Here is a 24536-nt window from a genome sequence, read left to right on the forward strand (position 1 = left end):
TAGCTTGTTTTTTGCCCATTAATTTGTATTTGGCTGCCATTTAACTGAAAAGTGTAAATCTCCCACTTTCAAGGTCAGGTTGGGTGTCCTGCTTTCATTTTTTTATGCCCTGGTTAGTGCACTCCTGGGCAGATCCCACTATTACTCTGTTAATTGCTGATAGATTCTATTTGCAACATTTTGTTTATTTACTTTGATATTCACAAGAGAGATTGTATTTTTATTTTATTGTACTGTTTTTATCAGAATTAGTATCAATGTTCTACTGGCTATTCAAAAAGATTTTGGGAACTTTCCATGTTTATGCTCTAGAATAGTGAAAATAGCATTTGGGGAAAAATAAACTAAGCTGGTTAAAAGTAATGTGGTATCCAGGATTGGACCCTGGAACAGAAAAGGAACATTAATGGAAAAACTGGTGAAATCTGAATAAAGTCTAGAGTTTAGCTAATATTGGACTAGTGTTAATTTTGATAAAGATACAACGACTATGTAAGATGTTAATGTTAGGGAAAGCTGAATGAAGGATATGTGGGAACTCCCTGTATTTTCTCTGCAACTGTTTTATACATCTAAAATTATTCCAAAATAAAAAGATTATATTTAAAATAAAAAAATTATCAGAGTGAGGCACATCTTATAGATTTGTAAGGATTCACCTTTGAATCTGTCCATGCCTAAAACTTTTTTGTAGGGGTGGCTCTTTATCAACTTTCTCTTCTATGGTAATTGTATTTTTAGATTCTGTGTCTTAAAGGGTTATCTCATATCATTTATCTTTTCTTTACAAACCACTGTGTCATCAAGGTTTTAAAATGTATTTGTGTAGTGTTAAGCAATATAATCTCTTATAATTCATTTTTATTTTCTCTGTATCCATAGTTATTTCCCAATGTCATATCTTTATTTCCCCTAATGTCATATCTTACTTTGTGTGGATATTTACTGAGTTGTGAAATTAATTTGGTGAATTGAAACCAGTATTTTAAAAAGTGAAATAAATTAGAATAGAAAAATATATACTGTTTTATAAAACTTTAATCTCAAGCACGTGTGTCGTTTTCTTGGTAACTTGACAATACCTATCAAAGCACAAATGCATATAACTTTTGACCTAGCGATTCAATTTGGGAACTTATCCAGATACATAATCACATACATGCAGAAATGATATATGTGCAACATAATCCATTACATCATTATTTATAATAGTAAATGATTGGCAGTAATCCAAATGCCTATCAAGAGAGGACTACTTTTTAAATTACAGTACATTCATACAGTATAATACTTAGGGGTTGTCAAAAAGAATGAAGAAGCATTTTATGTATCAATGTGGAAAGATACCAAGGATATATATTTTAAGAAGAAAGCACACTGGGGCAGCCCCGGTGGTGCAGCGGTTTAGCGCTGCCTGCAGCCCGGAGCGTGATCCTGGAGACCCGGGGTCGAGTCCCATGTCGGGCTCCCTGCATGGAGCCCGCTTCTCCCTCTGCCTGTGTCTCTGCCTGTCTCTCTCTCTCTCTCTCTCTCTCTCTCTCTCTCTGAATGAATAAATAAATAAATTTTTTTAGAAAAAGAAGAAAGCACAGTGCAGAACAAGGTGTATGATATACTATCCTCTGTGTTATTAAGAGGAGGACAAATGAAATCTTTGTTTATATTTGTTTATATAAACTTTGTAAAGAAAAAAGAGAGCAGTGATTATGAATGAGTGTGGGAATTAGCTGTATGGGAACAGCACAGAAGGGAGACTTTTGACTGTCCTTTTAAAATTATTTTGGGAAGCGTGGGTGGCTCAGTAGGTTAAACATTTTCCTGATTCAGCTCAGGTAATGATTTCAAAGTCCTGGGATTGAGTCCCACATCAGGCTCCCTACTCAGCAGGGAATCTGGTTCTCCCTCTCCCTCTGTGCTCTCCCTCTCTTTCTCTCAAATAAATAAGATCTCTAAATAAATAAATAAAATTATTTTGGCAAGAACACACTTAACATGAAATCTGCCTTCTTAATAAGTTTTTAAGTGCACAACATAATAATGTATATCTTCTTTGTACAGTTTAGGGTTTGAATTCTACAAATAAATTATCCTATTCAAAAATTCAAAATATTCAGCAAAAGAAGCAACAATCAGCAGAATAGGCACAGTGTGATTAGAATGCTTCCATGTACATGCAACTCCCAATGCAGGCAAAACTAAGCTGTGCTGTCTAGGGATGCATGCGTAGTTGGGGGCAGCAGGCAGTGTCATGTGGCAAGGTGTGTTTCTTATGATAGGCCATAGTCACAGTTTGAGAAACCGTCTCTATTTTCTTCCCTAGTCCTTATCTTTAACTCTTTAAGACGTGAAAAGTGAATGTGTTTCCCACAAGACCATGGACTCCTTAAGCAGAGGGCTGCTATAAACTTGTTCACTCCAGGAACATTGAGGACTTGTTTATGTTAATTTCAAAGACAGAGAACCCCAGTTATTTGATCAGCATGTCATTAAATGGGCAAATACAGGAAACATCACAATGATTTGTCAGAATCCTCTTCCAAATATTTGGTTAGCTTCTTAAGAAAGCTCTTCTTCTTTTTAGGTAAATGGAAGAGGTGGAGACCAGTTTATTCCAGACACGGAAAGCACACAGAATAGAACAAATGGTGGCAAGATGGCTACGACGTTCGCGGGACAGCTCAGCCCGGTAAGGCTCCTGGGCTAGCAGAGATTTCTGTCAAAGATTTGGTGTCCCTGTGGGAGGAGATTTTGCAACACCAGGGATTGCTATCTCCAGTTTGCTTTGTACTTACACCATACGGTGAGGAAGGCATAAAGAGATTGGCAATTTTGCTGGAGTGCCTGTCTATCCCCCATCCAACTCTTCCCTCTTTGTCTCTCCACACACACCCACAATGTACGCTCACACCAAACTCATACACACATTCCCAGAGACAAACACTCGCACACAAATGAACTTATACAAACAGACACACTCATACATACTCATGTGTGCATCTGCTTTCTGGAATATACACTCACTCATACACTTGTAAACACTCACTCAAGCTGTGTCTCACAGACACACCTCTTGTCTTAGTACTTGATGCAAGGGTCAGGCAGTCTACTATTTATACTCTTTCCCCATCTTTGTTTCCAGCAGCTGTTCCTTCCTTGCAGTCCCTATTTCATTCTAAACAAAATAAAATGAAATCAAATACAGATCTGATTTGACTGCTACAGGAGAACTTAAAATATGTTCTGTTTCGAAGTGTTCATTTTCCATCTCAGATTTCCCATCTGGCCCTGCCACAGAGATGAAATATCATGTGTCAGGTGTTTCTGAGACTCACAGTCTTCCAAAGGAACTGGAAACAGCTGTTGTGCTGCTGAGCGATAAACCTTGCTCAGGACCGGGCTGCCCTGCAGTCAAGTGCTCAGATCCTCACACACAGCAGTGAGATAAAGCTGGTAGGGTTAGCCCTGTGTTACAGTTGAAATACCTGAGGCTCAGAGAATGACTCGTTTAAGATCATCTCCATCCCCTGTTCAGAAATTGTTGATAAGTTCCTTGTTCTTAGAGGATAAACATTTTTGGTTTGGCATTCAATGCTTTCCATGATTGACCTAGTCCTTTACAGCTGTCTGTCTTACTGCTGGGCTTCCATCATACTCCAGCTAAAAGGAACTATTCATTGTTTCCCTACTCCAAGCACCCCTTCTTCTCCTCTCATCCCTTAGATCAGAGCTCTTGTGCCAGATCCTTTCCTCCCAACTTCATGCATATGGAACATACCTGCTGCTCAAGATCTGGCTGAAATACTCGATCTTCCAGGAAGTGTTCCCCAAACCATAGCTAGACTTGACCATTCCCATGGGACCCCATAGTATTTGACTGGTAGCATCGGCATCATGCTCCACCTGGTGTGTTCAACCTATTTGAGCACATCTCTTTTTTTCCTCATGGACAGTAAGCTTTGAGCACAGGGACAGTATTGGCTTCGTCTCTATGACCCAGAGGTGATTGAGCTCCAGGAGATTGATTGCATGTAGTCAAGTAGTACTTGATGGTGAGTGGGGAAACTGCTAGGTGCGTTGCTTCCTAAAGTGGCTTCTATAAAACCTAGTCCCGTCTTATGCTATTCCACTAAAGTTTGGAAGTGACACGGACCATATTCCACTCCTACCCACCTCTGCTTTCATTTTGCACAGTGCATTTTAGCTCTATGAATTCCTGCAGAAAAGAGACCTGTGTAACTTTAACTTTTGCCTAAATATTTGATGTTGGTACTCTGTAATATCCTGCTTTTGCCACGGAATGTAAATAAAAGATGACATTGACCTGTAGGAGGTTGTTTTATCCAACATCTTATTTGAGATATACTTACATATCATGAAGTTTATCCACTAAACATATACAAGTCAGTGATTTTTAGTATATATTTAGTATATGTACAGGATTGTACAACAATCACCACAATCCAATTTTAGAACATTTTCAATACCACAGAAAGAAACATCATACCCATTAGCAGTCACTCCTCATTTGCCCTTCTCCCATCCCCAGGGAACCACTCATGTAGTTTCTATCTTCATAGATTTGCCTATTCTGGTTATTTCACATAAACAGAATCATATAATATGTGGTCTTTTGTGCCTGGCTTCTTTCACTTCACCTTCTGTGGTCAAGGTTCATCCATGTTATAGCATGGATCAGTGTTTCATTTTTATTACCAAATAATATTCCATTATGAAATATTTTCCTTGTCTGTTCATCAATTAATATACACTTGGGTTGTTTCCACTTTGGGGCTATTATGAATAATGCTCCTATGAACAGGTGTGTACAAGTTTTTGTTTGAACATATGTTTTCATTTCTCTTGGGTATATACTTGGGAGTAGTATAGATGAGTCACATGGTAATTCAATATTTAATCTCTCGAGGAACTGCCAGACTGTTTTCCAAAGTGGCTGTACCATTTTACATTTGCACCAGCAGTGTACAAGGGTGCCATGCCTCCACATCCTTGTCGATTCTTGTTTTTATCTCTCTTTTCTGTTGTGGCCCTCCTAGTGTGAGCGAGGTGGGATCTCACTGTGGTTTTGATTTGCATTTTCCTGATGGTTAATGATGTTGAGCATCTTTCCATGTGTCTGGACAGTCATATTTTCCAAGTGCTTGAGAAAGAGGAGCAAAAGAGGGAAAGGTTCCTGGAAATATGCATGGAAGACATCATTTCTGTGTTTCTAGGATCAATTTAGCCTTGTCTAAATTGCTTCTCATTTCTAATCTCACAACCTTTATATAGGGTGGGTTCTTGGGGTCCTCAGATGACTTGAAAGTGATCAAGAGTTGAGCAGCTAAGTTTGGGGTAAATAATTCAATTTCCCAGAGTGGAGCAAATGGTACCATCCACCACCAGCTGCTTAAGAACAAGTCATCCTGACTTGTTCTCTTACTCACACTCTGCACCCACCTTATCAGCAGCTATCAATTCACCTTCAAACATATCTCAGGTCTATCCACCTCTCTGTCTCTGGGGGCACTGCCATGGTCACTTAACTCTTTGTCTGATCCAGCCTATTCTCTACCAAGAAGCTGTGTGGACTTTTCAATACACACCACTCGTGTCCCACATACTCACCTTCCATGCACCTGCCATTGTGCCACAGCCTACCAGTGCCTTTATGATCTGGCCCCAGCCTAGCTCTCCAACCTCATTTTGTTCTTCCTGCTTCCTTGGCATAGCAGGTTCTCCTCTTTGTTCCTTTCAGAATAATTAGCCCTCATAACACTTATAATAATAGATCCATTGATAACTTGTTTATTGTCTACCCTCCATCTCCTGTTTATTATATGGCCTTTCTCCTTTCAACTTACCTTCCACATATGAGACCAAGGATCACAACTGTTTTGTTTCACAAAGTATCATCAGCCCTGGAAGAGTATGTGGTATCTAATAGATGTCCAATAGATTTTTATTGATTAAGGACTTTCATAATGAGGAATTATATTATTTATTAAAATACATTTAGGGATGCCTGGGTGATTCAGAATTAAGCTTCTGCCTTAAGCTCAGGTTATAATCCCAGGGTCCTGGGATGGAGCCCCACATCAGAACTCAGTGGGGAGTCTGCTTCTCCCTCGGCCCCTCTCCCCTACTCATGTTCTCTCTCTTGTGTTCTTTCTCAAATAAAAAAAAATCTTAAAAACAAAATTTTAGGTCCTTCCTTCTTCCAAAGAAAATTTTTGATGGCTTATAGTTTTAAAACATGTAGAAAATTTTAAATAAACTGAAATGCTATACATTGTTAACCTATTAGATGTAGGATTTAACATTTGAGTACTAACGGGGATCTGAGGTTTTGACAGCCAGAGCAAGAAAAGAAAGAAGTACATTAACATGTTTTTTTCTAGTCCAGAATAAAGAAACCTAGAAGTTCATCTGCAGTCATATAATTTTACATGCACCTTTTAACAATCCTGTTATTTTTTTTTTCCAGACTTCCAATCATTTCAGCCTCTTTTTACTTCCTTTACTGGTAATTGCCATTTTTTCCCCATAAAATTTAAGCTTTATTTCTGACTCTAATTTAATTGTTTAGGAGCAAATTAGTCAAAATAGCCATTTACATTTCCAAATATTGCTGAACAGATTGATAACTTTTAAGGACCTAGGGTTCTATTAGAGCTTTGTAATGCATCATAAAACAGGTGTTTTTCTCTGGAGGTATGCCTGTGCCAACTTTCAAAGTTGCTTTGGATTTCTTAAATTTCAATTAAGTTTCAGTGGATGGTTATTATTATAATCAGTCAAATTCAGACAGTGGTGCTCAGAATGAAGTGCACATGCTCGGATAGGTACAAGCCTAATGAAACTTATAAGAGTGCAAAATCATGCAGATGTGGTGAAGATGACTACTGTCACTACCTATGTTCATATTCCAACATAAAAATAGCATGTATAGTGTCATTGCTCTTTTCCAAATACCTAACCCATTAAATGGTCACTGTAACGTGTTTTGAATTTCTGTATAAATAATGCAATAAAGGGATGCCTGAGTGGCTCAGTGGTGAGCGTCTGCCTTAGGCTCAGAGCATGATCCCAGAATCTGGGATCGAGTCCCTCACTGGACTCCCTCTGGGGAGCCTGCTTCTCCCTCTGCCTATGTCTCTGCCTCTCTCTCTCTGTCTCTCTCTGTCTCTCATGAATAAATCAATAAGTCTTTAAAAAATAATAATCAATAAAATCTACTTAAGAGCTGCAACATAGTGACATTACATCATTACCTATTTTTTAAGCATTTTGCATTGAACTAAATTGTCATCTTTTTTTTTTTTTTTAATGACAGACATAGAGAGAGAGAGACAGGCAGAGGGAGAAGCAGGCTCCATGCAGGGAGCCTAATGTGGGACTCGATCCCCGGTTTCCAGGATCACACCCCAGGCCGAAGGTGGCATCAAATTGCCAGGCCACCGGGGCTGCCCAATTGTCATCTTTTTAATAGCTCTGGATAGCTATAGAAATAATAACATAAGGAAGATTTAGATAATTGTATACTTTTCCACTTAATTATACCATTTTTTCCCTCCTATGAAAGTTTTGGCTTTTATGTAGTTAAATGTTATTTTCTTGATGATTTATTTGATTCCTTCTAAGCTTAGAAAATCTTCATCCCATAATTAATTAATTTCCCATTTAATTTAATAGCTTAAAAATATCTTACATTTAGTTCTTTAATTTGGAGTTTTAGTATAGGCTATGAGATAAAGAACTGGCTTGATTTTTCCCAAAACAGTAAGTAGTTATTTCCATCACCATTGACTGTGAGTGATCTTTCCTTTCTTCAATGATTTATGACTCCTTTTTTTATCATTATGAAATTCTTCTGTGAGTCGGAAATTGGATCTCTTTCTAGGCTAACTATTCTGAAGCATTGATCTGCTTGTTTTCACACCCCTGTAATAAATTTTCTATTTTTTTACCCTTACTTGCAATTTCTGCATATAAACTTTAGAATAATTTTACTATATTATTAAAACAACCCAGGGATGCCTGGGTTGCTCAGTGGTTGAGCATCTGCCTTCAGCTCAGGGTGTGATCCTGGGGTCCCAGAATCAAGTCCTGCATCAGGCTCCCTGAGGGGACCATGCTTATCCTTCTGCCTATGTCTCTGCCTCTGTCTGTGTGTCTCATGAATAAATAAATAAAATCCTAATAAAAAAACAACCCAGCATAAGATTTACTGAATTCTCTTATGCTTCATCTAGAAGTATTAGTTTTATAGAGCAAGATTTAAGAAACATGAAGAGGTTAATGCAGCTTGGTGCTTGGTTCTATCCTCAAGGCTTAAGAAAGATTTCTCAACTTACCTTGAATCTTAATATTAATGAACACACATGCACACGTTGCAGACATGTGCACACATCCACGCACATACACAAGCACATGTGCACACACCTACCTGTGTGCACTGCATGTGTATTGTGGCATCTCAATGTCAGAAGCCCTCCCTGTTTGTTTTACATGTTTTCCAAATGTACTTTTTCACTACAACCATAAAAAGACTATTTACTAATTATAGGGATGGCCTTATTTGGCCTTTTTGATATTCCTATGATGTAGAAAGACCACTTCAGGTATCAATTTTTGCTTCTTGACCTATGAGCAAAAGTGGGAAGATCTGAGAACAGGCTGGAAGGCTCTTGCACTGCATTTTCAGAATTGCCGTCATCTTCTGAATCTCCTTTTTAAAGTAATAATAGAATAATTGCTTCTCTCAACTGTAGGCCTTCACCCTATGACACAATATTCACAGTCTCTTCGTTGCATAGTCCCTAGAAACTGTCATAAGCATAGTCCTATGATTATGACTACATGCTACATTTCTTTCTGGTATGGACTGCTCCCTCTATTTCTGCTTTCTTTAAATAAACTTTAGATTAAAAATTCAGCTTATACCAGACTTTAGCTTTTAAAATCACTCAAGCTGAACATCTAATACAGTGTTTAAACATTGATTCAAAATAGTTTCTCCACATCCTGCTGGCCCTCAAAAATGAATTCTTTGTTGTTACAGGATAGAATAAAATATATTTTCTGATCTATTAGAGAACAGATAAAAAGCCACAGAATATCGGAAGCATAATCTATTTCCATGTGGTATTTTTTCGTTTTCAGTGTTGATCAGTTCGGTGTGAACTAATAACCCATGAAATATAGAATTTGTCTATTTGAGACTACTTTCATGGTAAATGTAATTTTTTTTCTAGTCCTACTGTAGGCTAGATTCATTTATCGGACAGGAATTCCACTAGTGTGCCCTCAGGTCTTATTCTGTTTCAATGTAAAATCATCAGAATGATCTCAGATTTATGGTTTGAAGCTGTTACAAAGGAACCAGACATAGGTTTTTGGATTATCAGTGCTCAGTTCGATATTTATAAGATGCTTCAGAGCATCTTAAATCAAATTTTGCAGCAGAGAGCATTTCCTTCAGCTCCCTGTCAAATATTAAACACTCTTTGTGATGAGAAGCCACAGTTTGGTCATGTTCTCAAACAATCCCTTTCCAAACAAAAGCTGAAACATGGCCTTTGGGGAAAATGTCAAATGCAGACTTTGGGCCAAAGCCACTGACACTGTGCAGAGATAAGTCAACACAGTGGAGCCTTGTTTGTCTACTATTGTTGAGGAATGTACCCTTCCAAAGGGAAAAGTCAGATAACTAAAGACTACACATTTGAAAAACATCAAAATGGATTCTATTTTAACTGTGCAGTATGGTTTGTTTTTTTTCTTTTATTCTCCATACATTAATAACCCTTACTCTATGCCTAGCTTTGAATTTAGCACATGGGACAAAAAAGACATGGTTTTTGCCTCACAAATTATATAGTCTAGAGAGGACAAGAGACTTCACATTGGTCATTGCAAATATTATTTATATTTTTAAAAGAGATGTACATGTTCTGTGGGTGTGTTCAACAGGAGATATTTCTGCCCAAACCAGAGGATAGAGTAGGGGTTGGGCATGTTGGGTAAATTTCTGGAGAGTGTGTGCTATCAGGGGTTATGGGGCTGGGGGAGGATTCTAGGTAAAGGGAAGAGCTTGTGCAAAGGCCAGTGTATTTGAGGAACTCAAAGGAGACTCCTTTGACTGGAACAAGAATATCGGAGAATGAATGGCTTGTTGGTCAAGGCTAGGGTGGTGGGCAGGAGCTGTATTAAGCCATATAAGGGGTTTTGGATGAGGTCATTTCGTCAAGGAAGACATCTGAGCAAGGTTGCATTTATAAAATCAATATGGGTATTGGATGGAGAAGCATTCAGGAGAAACAGAAGTGAAAAATGAAGAGACCAGTTTAGAGACTATTGGAGAAAGCTGTCTGCAGGACAGGTAATGGAGACCTGAAATTGAATGGTGGCTGAGGAGATAGAAATGGACATTTTTAGAGATCTTTTGGTGTTGTGACTGATCAGATAGTAGGGATGAGAGTGGGGTATAATCAAGGATGATTCCCAGGAGTTTTCATGATACCATTTGCTGAGCTCTGGGACATGGAGAAGATGAGTCCTAATTCCTCATAGGGCTGAGCTGTGTAGCCAATTAAGCAAACAAAGGAAAATGACAAATATTGAACTCTTGTTACTTCCATTCAAGTTGTCTGCTATTTTTTAATGGTTATATATACATTTTTACCTTTGCCAATCATTTGAGGTACTGTTTTGTTTCATGATTTCTATATACAGTATTTTGCTCAGGTATTCATTCATCTAATAAGTACAAATGCTTCCTTGTGGGCAAAGGATCTTCACTCAGCACTCAGAGAATTTAGGTCTAGAATAATCCAAGCTCTTCTTAGGAAGTAAATCTGAACTGTAGTTTAGAGGATGCTCTGAGTGGGTATGTTCTAAGCTATGTCTCCATGTATGTCTAAAGTTCTGAGGCTTGTGATATTTCATTGATGTAGAGTCTTGGAGTAATTCTTTACTAAGTCCATCTTCTGTTGAGTTATTTTGAGTTTTTTTCACTATTCTAAATGAAGTTGTGATAAATATTTTTGAATATTTAAGAAGCAGGGTATTTTGAGTTCATATTCTATTCTAGGACTTTGCCAGGCCTGGGGAACACAGAGATAAATAGATACTACCCTTGTCTTTTAGGAACTCATAATCTAGTAAGATAATTTGTGTTTTTGTTTGGGGTTATCACTTTGAGAAATGGCGGTCTGAATAGTAGCAGAAGGTCAAAGAAAATGATCACATTTTAAATTCATGTTACAATTTCCCTGATTATTTTCTAGAGAGATTGAATAGCCAATTGATAGGTCAGCCTTAAATCCCAGGGCCCGCACATATTGGGCTTTAATATTTTTATTTATATTTGGTGCTTTACTTGACATGTAATAGCACTCTGTAGCCCTTTCAATTGTACTTCTTTAATAACATTTTTCATGTTATTTACCAGCTTTATTTCTTCATGTGCAAGTTGTCAGTTCACTTGCTTTGAGCATGTGAAAATCGGTATTTTACTCCATGTATTTATGCCCATTTTTTATATATTTGTATCACAACATTTTCCCCCCAGAATTTTATTTTTTTAAACTGATTTATCTTGGGGCGCCTGGATGGCTAAGTCGGTTAAGCATTGGACTTTGGCTCAGGTCATGATGTTGGGGTCCTGGGATCATGCCTTGTGTCAGGCTCCAAGCTCAACAAGGAGTCTACTTGTCTCTCCCTCTGCCTCTGCCCCTCCCCCTGCTCATGGTCTTACTTTCTCTCTCTCAAATAAATAAAATCTTTTTAAAAACTAAACTGATTTACCTTATTTTCAACAGTTTTACTGAGATACAATTTACATACCATACAACTCACTTACTTAAAGCATACAATCATTGGTTTTTAGTGTACTCACGATCCATTTTGGAAGATTTTTTTCACCCTAAAAAAACTCCATATCTATTGGCAGTCATTCCCCATTTCTTTCCAGAATTCTCTTGCTTTCAGCCGTAGGCAACCACTACTTTGTCTCTATAGATTTGCCTCTTCTGAACATATCCCATAAGTGGAGTCACATGGTATGTGTTTTTTTGTGGCTGGCTTTTTTCACTTAGCAGAATGTGTTCCAAGTGTATCCATATTATAGCCATGCATTCATATTTCATTCCTTTTCATTGCCGAATAATATTCTGCAGTGAAATATTTTCTTTGTCATTTCATCAGTTGTTTTTTTAAATTTTTTATTTATTTATGATAGTCACACAGAGAGAGAGAGAGAGGCAGAGACATAGGCAGAGGGAGAAGCAGGCTCCATGCACCGGGAGCCTGATGTTGGATTCGATCCCGGGTCTCCAGGATCGTGCCCTGGGCCAAAGGCAGGCGCCAAACAGCTACACCACCCAGGGATCCCGTCATTTCATCAGTTGATGTACATCTGAGCTGTTTCCACTTTGGGGCTATTATGAATATTGTTGCTATGAACATTTGTGTGTGAGTTTATGTGGACATATGTTTTCATTTCTCTTAGGGATATATGTAGAAATGGCATTGCTGGGTCATATGGTATTTAGCATTTAGTCTTTTGAGGAACTGCCAGGTGGTATCAAGGTTGCTTTTTCTCCACATAGTTGTCAATGCTTGACCTATCTTTCTGATTGTGGTCATCCCAGTAGGTATAAAGTGGTATCTCATTGTGGTTTTGATTTGCATTTTCATAATGGCTAATGATGTTGAGCATCTTCTCATGTACTTACTGGTTGTTGGTGTATCTTCATTGTAGAAATGTCCACATAAATGTTTGCCCACTTTTTAATTGAGGTATTTTTCTTTTATAAGAATTCTTTAGGGATCCCTGGGTGGCGCAGGGGTTTAGCGCCTGCCTTTGGCCCAGGGCGCGATCCTGGAGACCCGAGATCGAATCCCACATCGGGCTCCTGGTGCATGGAGCCTGCTTCTCCCTCTGCCTATGTCTCTGCCTCTCTCTCTCTCTCTCTCTGTGTGTGTGTGTGACTATCATAAATAAATAAAAATTTAAAAAAAAAAGAATTCTTTATATTCTAGCTCCAGTTATCAGATACATGATTTACAAATGTTTTTTTCCCATTCTGTGGGTTTTTCACTTTCTTAATTGTATCCCTTTTTTAAAGATTTAGGGATCCCTGGGTGGCTGAGCGGTTTAGCACCTGCCTTTGGCCCAGGGCATGATCCTGGAGTCCTGGGATTGAGTCCCACATCGGGCTCCCTGCAGGGAGCCTGCTTCTCCCTCTGCCTGTGTCTCTGCCTCTCTCTCTCTCTCTCTCTCTCTCTCTCTGCCTTTCATGAATAAATAAAATCTTAAAAAAATAATATTGATTGATTGATTGATTGAGTTGATAGAAAGAGACAAAGAGAGCATGAGCCAGGGGAAGGGCAGAGAGAAAGGGAGAGAGAGATTCACAAGAAGACTCAGCCCTGAGCTCTGAGCTGGATATGGGACTGGATTTCAGCATCCCAAGATCATGAGCTAAGCCAAAATCAAGAATTGGATGCTCAACTGACTGAGTCACCCAGGTGCCCCTTAATTGTGTCCTTTGAAGCATAAGAATTTTTAATTTTGATGAAGTTCAATGTATCTGTGTTTTTGTTACTACTTGTGCTTTTGGTATCATATCAAGGTCACAAAGATTTACTCCTTATTTTCTCTTAAGAGTAGTATAATGTTAGCTCTTACATTGAGGTCTATGATCCATCAGGAGTTAATTTTTGTGTGTATGAGGGAGAAATTATAAGCTTTTATGGCTTACTTTTTTCCTTGAGAGAGAGAGAGACAAGCAGACTCCCTGCTGAGTGGGAAACCGCCCCCTCCCCCAATGCGGAACTTGATCCCAGAACCCTGAAATCTCGACCTGAGCCAAAGTCAGATGCTTAACCGACTGAGCCATCAAGGTGCCCCTATCCTGTTATCTAAGTTTTAAAAGTTATATGCATTTATTTATATGTTATTAAGGGACTGAATATTTCATTTTATTTAAATGTATTAATTTAAATTCAAAGGCTGGTAATTCAGTTATTGGAAAATTTTAGGTATGTTTGGAATAACTCGGGCATGAAAATTTACTTTTAAGCTGTAAATTTTATGAAGTCTGAGTATTTCTGGTGAAAATATAGTGTCCAAACTGAATGTTCTCTAAATATGATTTAGATCACACTGGATTTTGAGGACTTAATATAAAAAAGAGTGCAAAATACCAATTTTTTAATTGGCTACATGATGAAATGATAGCATTTTGGATATATTGAATTAAATAAAAATATATTGTAAATTAAATTTAAAAAATATATTGTAAAAGTTAATTTCACCTGTTTCTTTTTCCTTCTCTCATGTGGCTGTTAGAAAACTCACATTTACATATGTGGCTTGCATTAAATTCCACTTGGCCAGCACTGTCTGAGAAGCTGTGCCACAGAAACTTTGAAGAAAGGGGCCCATTTCCAGCTGCATGATTTTAAGCAAAAGTCCCTTGAAGGAAGATTCAGTATCCTTATCTATAAAATAGGGATAATCATTGTATCTCCCTCATAAGTTTGTTAGGAGGGTTAAGTGAATGAACTATGAAAATAAGTTGGGTCACTCCCTAATACATAGTTATTGCTTAATAAATGTTATTTATGATTATTCTCATTGTTACTGCTACTATTGCTGTCTTCAATTTATCAAGTTTTTTTTAAATTCTGGAAGAATTTTTGACTGACGTATTAAATCTATATTTTTGATTAGAACTCTATATTTTTATTTTTTAAGATTTGGTCTTTCCCAATCAGGAATCCAACATAACTTTAGCCCAATTACTTGTTATTCCTTTATTGCATCAATTCATTAAGATTTATTTACTTACTTATTTGAGAGAGAGAGAGAGAGCTCACATATGAGTAGAAGGGGGCAGAGGGAGAGGGGGAAAGAATCTCAAGCAGACTCTACACTGAGTGTGGAGCCCAGTGCAGGGCTGGATCTCACAACACCCTGAGTTGAAACCAAGAGTCAGACATTCAACTGACTGTGACACCTAGGCACCCCCTTTTAAAGATTTGTTTATTTATTTTTGAGAGAAAGAGTGAGTGCGTCATCTTATTAAGAATACTTAGCACCTAGGTGTGTCTGGCTGGCTGTCAGTGGAGTATGCAACTCTTGATCTTGGAATTGTGGGTTCAAGCTCTATGTTGGGTGTAGAGATTACTTAAAAATAAAATCTTAGGGGTGCCTGAGTGGCTTAGTCAGTTGAGCATCTGCCTTCACCTCAGGTCATGATCCCAGGGTCCTAGGATCAAGCCCTGTATCAGTTTCTCTGCTCAGTGGAGAATCTGTTTCTCCCTCTCCCTCTGCCTGCTGCTTCCCCCTGCTTGTGTGCGCGCACTCTCTCTCTCTCTCTCTCAAGTAAATAAATAAAATCTTTTAAATAAATAAATAAATTCTTAAAAAGAAAAAAGAATGCCTAGCACCTAATACACATTCAACTAATCTGTTTCAGTGAGTTACCGAGTACTTTTTGAGGCTGTGTTTTTTGTTTGTATACTGCAACTCCACTAACCTTACTTTTTTAGCACCAGCAGGCCTCTTTGTTGATCATTTTCTAGTTGTAATATCATCATTTATTTAAAAACAAGTGGTACTTTTCCATTTCCTGTGTTTATTATGTGTCTTACTGTTTTTCCTTCTCTGATAACTATTATGTGCATTTTCTCTATATTCAATAGAAGTAGTGTCTAGAGTATCTTTCCTGTTGTTGTTTTTTTTTTTTTTAAAGAGTGTAAATGTGATTTTTAACACTTGGTATAGGATATTATTATTTGGAAAGGCCCTTTTATAGCTTTAAAGTTTTGTGTTTTTTTTTAAATCAGTAATGGCTATGAGCTTTTTTCACTACACATTTTCAGTTTTCTGTTTCTTTCCTCTCAGGAGGTCTATTTGCTGACGCTTCTTAGTATGACGCATGTGCTTGCATAGATGAAATCCTCTTTGCTTCTGAGCTGGGGAGTCAGATCATCATCTGTTCAAATAGCCTACATCAGCTCTAAGCTGAGGTGTGAGGAACTCCTTGATGGATAATGTACATGAGGTTTTGTACTTGAGTTTGTCACATGCATTTGGACTCCATGGAGCAGTTTTTTATCTTTCCCAATTCTTGTTGAAATTGGAGGTCATTATCAATGACAGGTGATTTTCAGATAAGTGAGGTCCTGTTGCATTAGGCAGAGTTCCTGACAGTATTTGTTAAATGGATGAGAATAAATGATAGGGCTTAAATGCAGAGCCCCGTGGGTGCTGTTATTCCTCCACAGTCTGTTATTTATTATGACAATAAACACCACATCCCATCCCCATTTGACCTTTCTCAGAAAGGACCACTGACTTGTAGGAGGGAAAAATCATTTGCTACAGACAAATGAGAAAATAGCTCATGACTGGCATTGTAGTTTTGAGAGAGAGAAAATACAACTTTCAACCTACCTGCTTTTAGATTTATAGGGAACATGTATGTTTTTAAAGATCATTATAGAGAGAACCTTCACTATCTGGGATTTCATATTGGAATCCTCACAGTTACCAAGTTGAAATGGAAGTGAAATTCATCTTAAAGCAAAAAAGAAAAAAAATCACCAAAGAAACAATCCATCTATGGAATTAGCATTATGCATCCAAACTGATACATTCCTCGTTCCTGTTTATGGTCCCTGTTTTTCCTCTTCTGTACCTCTGCTGAAGCACTGCCTCCTGCCTGATGGCTGGCTGTTCATCCATGCACCCATGCATCCATGCATCCATGCATCCATCCATTCAGTAGTGGCTGGTGAATATCTTCTGTATGCCTGGATCTGGGATGTATAGATATGCCCTCGATATCTCTCAAGGTGCAGCTCAAATGCCCCCTCTTCCAGGTAGCGAATGTTTTCCTTGATTCCTTATCCCCTACCCCACAAACTTAGAACTGCTCTCCCCCTTCTCTGAGTGCCCATAGCACTTCAATACTTCTGTTTTCTATCATGGTGCTACATTCTACTGGATGTTTTAATCTACTGGTATTTGTGCCTTATCTCTGTCAAGAGGAGAGTTGAGCTGTGCTCTGCTCTGCATCTTTCTCCACCAGGATGCCTAGGGCTGTCCTGGTTTGTGACCATTACCTAGAATCTCCTCTGTTTCTTTTTTATATTACTTCTTCTCTTCCAGGGCTAAAGTTGCTGCAGCTGATGGGCCCGCAGGGATTCCAATCCAGACCATCACCCCTGTGAAACACACAGTAAAAATAGACAAAGATGCCCTCCTCCAGGACTATGGATTTCACATTTCTGAGAGCCTTCCCCTCACAGTGGTGGCCGTCACAGCAGGTAGGGGCTGACTGGGAAACAAGAAAGGATTTTGGCCTCTCAGGGTGGGGAGAAACAGCCCTGGATCTCTTCCCATCTCTCTGTCCTAGAATATAATTTTGAAAATGCCATCCCAGGAGGTTAGATAGGGCATATCTAATTCTGACCTAATTCTGTCTAGAGCTTTGTACCTTCCTTTGGTGCAGAGAGGGAGGAAGCCCCAAGTGCACTTGCCGATCTGAACCCCAGGCTCCTGCTAGCCTCAACCAGGCTTTTGCCCACCCATGGCTCCCTGGCCAGTCTCAGGGCAGTGACAGTATTTGGATCAGCTGGCCCTCCTCTCTGAAACCCTACATGCTCCACGCTGGGGAAAGTTTCTGGCCAGCGAGTAATAGAAATTATTGATTTGTTTTCACTTGAGTCTTTGTAAAATACAGGCTCTATCAGGGTGAAGAAGAGCAGGCTGGAAATGTCTAGTGTTTGTTTTCATACATCAGCTATGTATTGATGTTAGATCTGGAACTAGTTAAAAACTAATTTCAATTTACACACACGCACACACACACACACACACAGTTCTTTAGAGATGAATGTAGTAGATTCACTGGCCAGGTCTTTTGATTCAGGGGATTTCCACTAATTTTCTTCCCTAGGACAGTCTCCTAATATCCTCTGAGGGTGATGGATAGTAGGTACATTATCCATGTTTTGTAAACAGGAAATAGATCCACGGGAGCCCCAGGCTGGCCAGGGGAGTGAAGAGGGGGGTGAGCTACTGCCCTGGGGACTGAATCAACCTGCCATTCAGTTATGCTGCTGTGACCCATGAGGTCTGGGTCCTCCTGGCCTGAAGACCAATTACTTCTTCTTTGTCCAACAGGAGGCTCTGCTCACGGCAAGCTTTTTCCTGGTGATCAGATCCTCCAAATGAATGACGAGCCTGCGGAAAGCCTTTCCTGTGAACGAGCAGTCAATATACTGAGGTACTAAATTGCTTCCATTATCTGAAGAGTCACACAGATTATCACAGAGCAAAGACGGGTGACAGGAATGACATAATTGATCTCCTGTGGTTTTAGTAGGTAGGGTCCAGGCTCCTTTAACGTGGAATTTGAGAATTCCATCTTGGTCACTGTGTGTTTTCTTTCATCTACCTAGAGAAGGGATGAAGAGGCACTAGGGTGCTATATTTCTCAACCTCCTGTTATGCTAGACACTGGACTGGGTACTGCAGGGGTTGTAGTTATGAATAATACAGGGGCTTTACCTGGTAAGGATTTCTAGGATTGTTGTAACATATGCCAAAGATTGGACTAAACTGATGCTGAATCTGTTAGCTCTTTCTTCAACTCTTCTGATAGCTCTTAAATGCCCTTGCATACACAGCCTGCTGGGCAGATATGTAGTTTCATTGATATGGCAGCAGCCAACTTCTCCCTGGTGGCATTGTGACCTGTGTAAGCACCTCGTTTTCTGTCTAGACTGTGATCTTCCTAGGAGCTGGCACACAGTGACCATGAGCCAAGAGAGTTAGCACCAACAGTTATTGACCCTGGTTTTAAGACAGGAATGTCAATGGATAGGCAGGTAGGTGTGAAGAGGGCTAACAGACTCACTCTAACCTAACAGACTTTGTCTTCCACATTGGTCACTCAACACTGTTTTGATGACTTTTATATAAATAAAGAGAAATGAGAACTTAGAGTTACAGGAAAACCAACTTGAAGATGCTTATTATGCCTTTTTTGTAAGTGATTTGGGGTTGGTTTTCATTTCTGAGAGCATCTCATGGACAGTACACACTGAATAATAGGTAACTAACAAAGAGTATGACAAAATGAAAATGCAGGAGGAGGCAGTCTTCACCCTCAGGAGGTACACAGTCTCACTGCAGGGAGATACATACACCCAGTTTAAGATTTACAGAGACTCCATCAACGTGTGGAGAACAGAATCCTTTCAACCAAGCCCAGTATTGCTTCTGGATTGCTGGAGAATAAGTTGAGTGGGTGGGACAGCTGGGATGGGACTTGGTCATTTCATTTCTACGAAATGAAGTAATGGCGGTGGAAATCATGATGTTTGCTTTCCTGATTATTGTGTGATTTTCTCAAAGATAATCAATGCCAGCAAATTAATTTTAGGTTTTCAGTGATACTAGTATTTCTGACAGGCGAGATCAAACTCTAATATGCAAAAATTATTCTCAACTTAAAAGCAGTACACTGGAATTTGGGTGTTTGGGTAACACTGAACCCAACCTGCTTACTGAGCACCTTCAATGGGCAAGAAGCTCTGTGGGGCAGAGGGACTGCATTCTCCACACACCTTCAGGCTGGTTGAGCAGAAGTGACCTATGCACATCCCTGTGAGGTTGAGGGCAGACCATGCATTAAGAGGAGCAGACAAAAGGGGCTATAAATGCTACAAATTCCTCCAACTTGTGAGGCAGTTGGGTTTGACAAAACAGAGGAGTCCAGAAGCACTTCAACTGTACTTTTAGTGCTGGGACGAATTTGGTGCACAAAGGTAGAAAATCCAGGTGAAGAAGTGCTAAGCAGGAATTACCAGGTGGGGTATGGGGAGATGCTGAGGGCTCAGCTTGCCTGAAGCACCAGATGACTAGAGGTGACGTTCTGGGAAGTGAGGCCCACATGGTGAAGGGTGTCGCATGCCCACACAGCAAATTCAGGTGTTAGTCTCCGTCTGGAAGGTCAAGCCATTGAGGACTTCTTAGCTGGGATGCTACTTGTTGTGTGCCATGTGCTGTGGTCTCTATCCTACACTGCATATGAGAGGGCCGTTTTTTTGTTTTTTATGTTTTAGCTTAGTTCCGGTGCCATTGCCGCCTATAAAGGGCTAAGTCCAAGCAAAACATGGTGCAACAAAACCTTTCTAATCCCTCCAGATATTGTGGGACCTAAATGTTCTTTTGAGAGCATTTAGAGCTTGGTTTGTTGTAGATTATCTTAGGAAAGGCCTGTTCTTATACAAAATGGAAAAGAGGCAATCCCCAGACACTTAGAAACCACAAGTTGATTTTTTTTTCCATTTGAGGAAGCAACACACCAGCAGCAATCGGCCTAAATGTTCATATTGCAAGAAGTCAAATGAAATTATTTGCAGACAGCTTCTCAATGTAGCAAGGGCAAAGAAAAAGGAAATATAGATTGATTTTTCAGTTCTGTTCTCTAATACAAAATGGAAGTTTGGCAGACATCTGTTTGATTTTTATCACTTTGGGAATCTAAAAGATAATAACAAGACAGAAATATCTAGTATCTTGATACACAAACTGGTTGGTTTTTACCTGATAAATGTTATCTATATTCATTTATTCAATTTAGTGAAATGTTTAGCCTCAGTTGTCTGAAACAGCAATGTAAGTTATCTGTGTTATTACTGTGTTTTCTCTTAAAGAATTTTTTTTTTGGACATTAACCTAGCTAGTGGTCATGCCAACTGCATGAGTTCCCCATCATAAAGACTAAATTAAATCTAAGTGACTTAAGTGCCTGGAGGTATAGATTAGATGGTAGAGGCGGGGATCTGAAGATTCTCTCAAGGTGGGAGGGGCACTCTAGGACAGTGTCAGCTCCTCTGCAGAACACTGCTTTCCTCTACGTCTTTCTCAATGTTGCTGAGCCAAAGAAGCTGAAGCAAAAGAGGCTGCTTTGTAATTCTGCTGCTCTTTTTGACCTTGACCCCCCCACACACACACACATCATCCAAAGTGATGAAATGTTATCTTTATTCTGTTTTGTTTTGTTTTGTTTTTTTTCAGGGAAGCTGAAGACCCTCTTTCAATCACAGTTGTTCGCTGCACATCGGTAAATCTTTCTATGTCCTGTTAGTTTTACCTTTTTCGGACCCAAGACTCCATACCCCCTCATAGAATAAACAGGGAAGGCAAATGTCAGAGGGGACAGCAGACAAGCAGTGGGTGGGCAGGCAGTCAATGTAGCCTGAAGACGGCTGATGCATCAGTGCTGTGGAGGAAACAGGCATGGATTGGTCCAGGCTTCCAGAATTTGTGGTCCAGCTAAGGAGACAGATCTAGGATTAAGCAGAGTGGGATGATAACAAAAGCACCAAACTACAAGTTTTAAGATAAGTTTGTGGGTTAGGACTTTGGGGAAGTCATTAACTTTCAGTTTTCATTTTTTGTAAAACAGTGATGATGACAGTAATTGTCTTGTCTAATGGGTTACTGTGAAGACCAAGTGAGATGTTGGATGTGAAAGTGTCCTGTCAGCCCTGGGGTTCATCACAGGGCAAGGTGTGGCTTAAACAATGTGCTGGTAGGAAATGACAGTCCTAAATGCCACAGACCAATGAGCCCTTTATCTGTGATACAGAGAAAAGTGTATAATTAAGTCCTAACAGAAAGAACTATCAAGGAGGAAGAGTTGACAGAAAATTCTCATTTGGAGACTTTAATACATACCTCTTAGCTTTAGCCACATAAAGATAAAAAAATAAATAGGGGTATGGAGAATTTCAGTGATGCATTTGATAATCTAATCTATTGACCACATACCACTCTATCAAAAAAAATTCAATAAATTCCCCAAATAAGAAACTATATAGAGGTACCTGGGTGGCTCAGTGGTTAAGCATCTGCCTTTGGCTCAGGTCATGATCCTGGGGTCCAGGGATTGAGTCTCTCATTGGGCTCCCTGTAGGGAGCCTGCTTCTCCCTCTGCCTATGTCTCTGCCTCTCTCTGTGTGTCTCTCATGAATAAATAAAATCTTAAAAAAAGAAACTATATAAATCTCTTTTCCAGAATATAATGAAATAGAAGCTAATAACCAAAAACTTAATTAAAACTGTCCAGACATTTGGAAATAAGAATGTAATCTCCCAAGTAAAGATAGAGTCAGATAGAAAAGCAAAACTAAAAAAAAAAAAAAAAAAAAAAAAAGAAAGTCTATATACCACTATATAGACTAGTTAGAAGAAAATTTAAAATTAGAAGTGTGCTTTTTAAAATTTATGTGCAGTTGAAGCTATACTCAGAGTAAAATGTATAGCCTTAGGTGATTTTATTATTTAATAAGGAAATAGGTCAAGAGAATATTCAGTGCAAGAAGTTGGAAGAAAAGACTATAAAACATAAAGCAAAAGAGAAAATGATAAAAATTAAAATCTAAGTGATGCTTTGGAAAACAAAAGTTATAAAGTTGATAAATAAATCCCAGAGTCAGTTCTCTAAGGGAAAAAATAAAAAAGGAAATCTTCACGGAAAAGAAATAGGTGGACCCTATGTGAAGGAAAGTAGAATATTATGAAAGATAGGATGTAAAAAAATTTTTTTAATACAAAAAGAAATATACCATGTTCTTTGATGGGAAGACTGTTATGAATACATTGGTTATTCTCATATTAATGTATATTCTGAATCCAAATTCAAACTCCTGATAGGACTTGCATTTGGATTTTGGCAAAGTTTATCGAAGTGAGGCTTACCAAGAAAATCTTTATTAAAAAAGGAGAGTAATGGGGTGCCTGGGTGGCTCAGTCAGTGAAGGGGCTGAGTCTTGATTTCAATTTCAGCTCACGTCATGATCCCTGTGTCAATGCTCTTTGCTCAGTGGGAGAATTTGCTTGAGGAGTCTGTCTCTCCCTCTCCCCCCACCCCCTCACACTGCTCTCTCTTTCTCTCTCAAAAAAAATAAATCTTTAAAAGTAAAAACATTTGGACAGCCCGGGGCGCGGCGGGGGGGGGAGCCGGGGGGGGGGGGTGCTCAGCGGTTTAGCGCCGCCTTCAGCCCACGACGTGATCTGGAGACCCGGGCTCTAGTCCTGCATCGGGCTCCCTGCATGGAGCCTGCTTCTCCTTCTGCCTGTGTCTCTGCCTCTCTATCTCTGTGTGTGTGTGTGTGTGTGTGTGTGTGTGTCACATGAATAAATGAATAAAACCTTTAATAAAAGTTAAAAAATTAAAAAATAATTTAAATTAAAAAAATTTAAAATGTAAGAGTAATAAGGATGACTTTGGTGTAATAGATTTTAAAACTAATAAAGCTAAAATAATTAAAACAATATGATATTGACAAAATGGTTGGACATGACAGTGTAATCAAATAGAAAGTCCTAGAATAGGTACTGAGATAAGAATTTAGTATGTGAAAAATATCGCATCTCAAGTCACTGGAAGAAAAGATGATTACTCACAAAATCATACTAGGACATTTCTTTAAGTATTTGAAAAAAGATAAAGTCTCATCACACCATTTGATGTAATAATAATTAAATATAGAAAAACATAAAAATGTAGACAATATAGATGAGTGCCTGTGTGGTCATAGGTTATAGAAGGAATTCCTAACTAGGGAGTGGGAGGAAGCACAATGAACAAACAGCTATTTGATTATGTGGAAAAATTAAATTTCTATGGTTCAAAAACTTTACAACACCAAAAAGCAAAGAAATTGTCTCTTCTCATTTTTGAAAAATACTGTTTTTTGTTTTTATTTCCTGGAAATAGAATAGGGGAAAAAACACCTAAATAGTATTAAGATATTTGCCATAAATATGACAGACCAAATGGTTTTATGAACAAATAAACAGAGATTCTTCTAAACAGAATTTGTCTATGAAATAATGTGAAATCAATATACAAAAAACAGTATACTGAAAGCTAATCAGTATAAATGGTTGTGCAGGTGGTAAGAGATTCTTTTTATTTAGCTGATTAGCATCTCAATGGAGAACATCTTAATCTTAATTAGGTGTTTTTTTCCCCCTGCTGTTTTCAAGAAATGAAAACAAAAGAGAACACTTTTTTTTTTTTTAAAGATTTTATTTATTTATTCATGATAGCCACACAGAGAGAGACAGAGAGGCAGAGACACAGGCAGAGGGAGAAGCAGGCTCCATGCAGGGAGCCCGACGTGGGATTCGATACCGGGTCTCCAGGATCGCGCCCCGGGCCAAAGGCAGGCGCCAAACCGCTGTGCCACCCAGGGATCCCAAGAACACTTGTTAAGTAAATAAGAGGAAAACAGCTTATGGTTGCATTCTTTTATTTTTTTCTAAGATTTTATTTACTTATTATTTGAGAGAGAGTATGAACAGGGTGGGGGGGCAGAGGGACAGAGGGAAGCAGACCCCCAGCTGAGCTGGGAACCTGATACAGGGCTTAATCCCAGCACCCTAGGATCATGATCTGAGCCAAAGGCAGATGCTTAGCCCACTGATCCACCCAGGT

General features: G+C 38.9%; 1 protein-coding gene across 9 annotated transcripts in view; it reads left to right on the plus strand.

Annotated features, from left to right (window-relative positions):
- Positions 1 to 24536, plus strand: part of FRMPD1 (FERM and PDZ domain containing 1) — a 150124-nt gene that overhangs the window by 99404 nt on the left and 26184 nt on the right. For 8 of the 9 annotated variants that reach the window (XM_035696949.2, XM_049116281.1, XM_049116284.1 and 5 more), the window contains 4 exons: positions 2582 to 2686; positions 17186 to 17343; positions 18203 to 18305; positions 21107 to 21152. In XM_035696949.2, coding sequence (XP_035552842.1) covers positions 2586 to 2686; positions 17186 to 17343; positions 18203 to 18305; positions 21107 to 21152 — 408 coding nt within the window. In that variant the 5' untranslated portion in view covers positions 2582 to 2585. Of the gene's footprint in view, positions 1 to 2581; positions 2687 to 17185; positions 17344 to 18202; positions 18306 to 21106; positions 21153 to 24536 lie in introns of those variants that run through there. The other variant, XM_025432232.3, reaches the window with a different exon arrangement.

Source organism: Canis lupus, chromosome 11 (assembly GCF_003254725.2).
Source record: "Canis lupus dingo isolate Sandy chromosome 11, ASM325472v2, whole genome shotgun sequence".
NCBI lineage: Eukaryota > Metazoa > Chordata > Mammalia > Carnivora > Canidae > Canis > Canis lupus.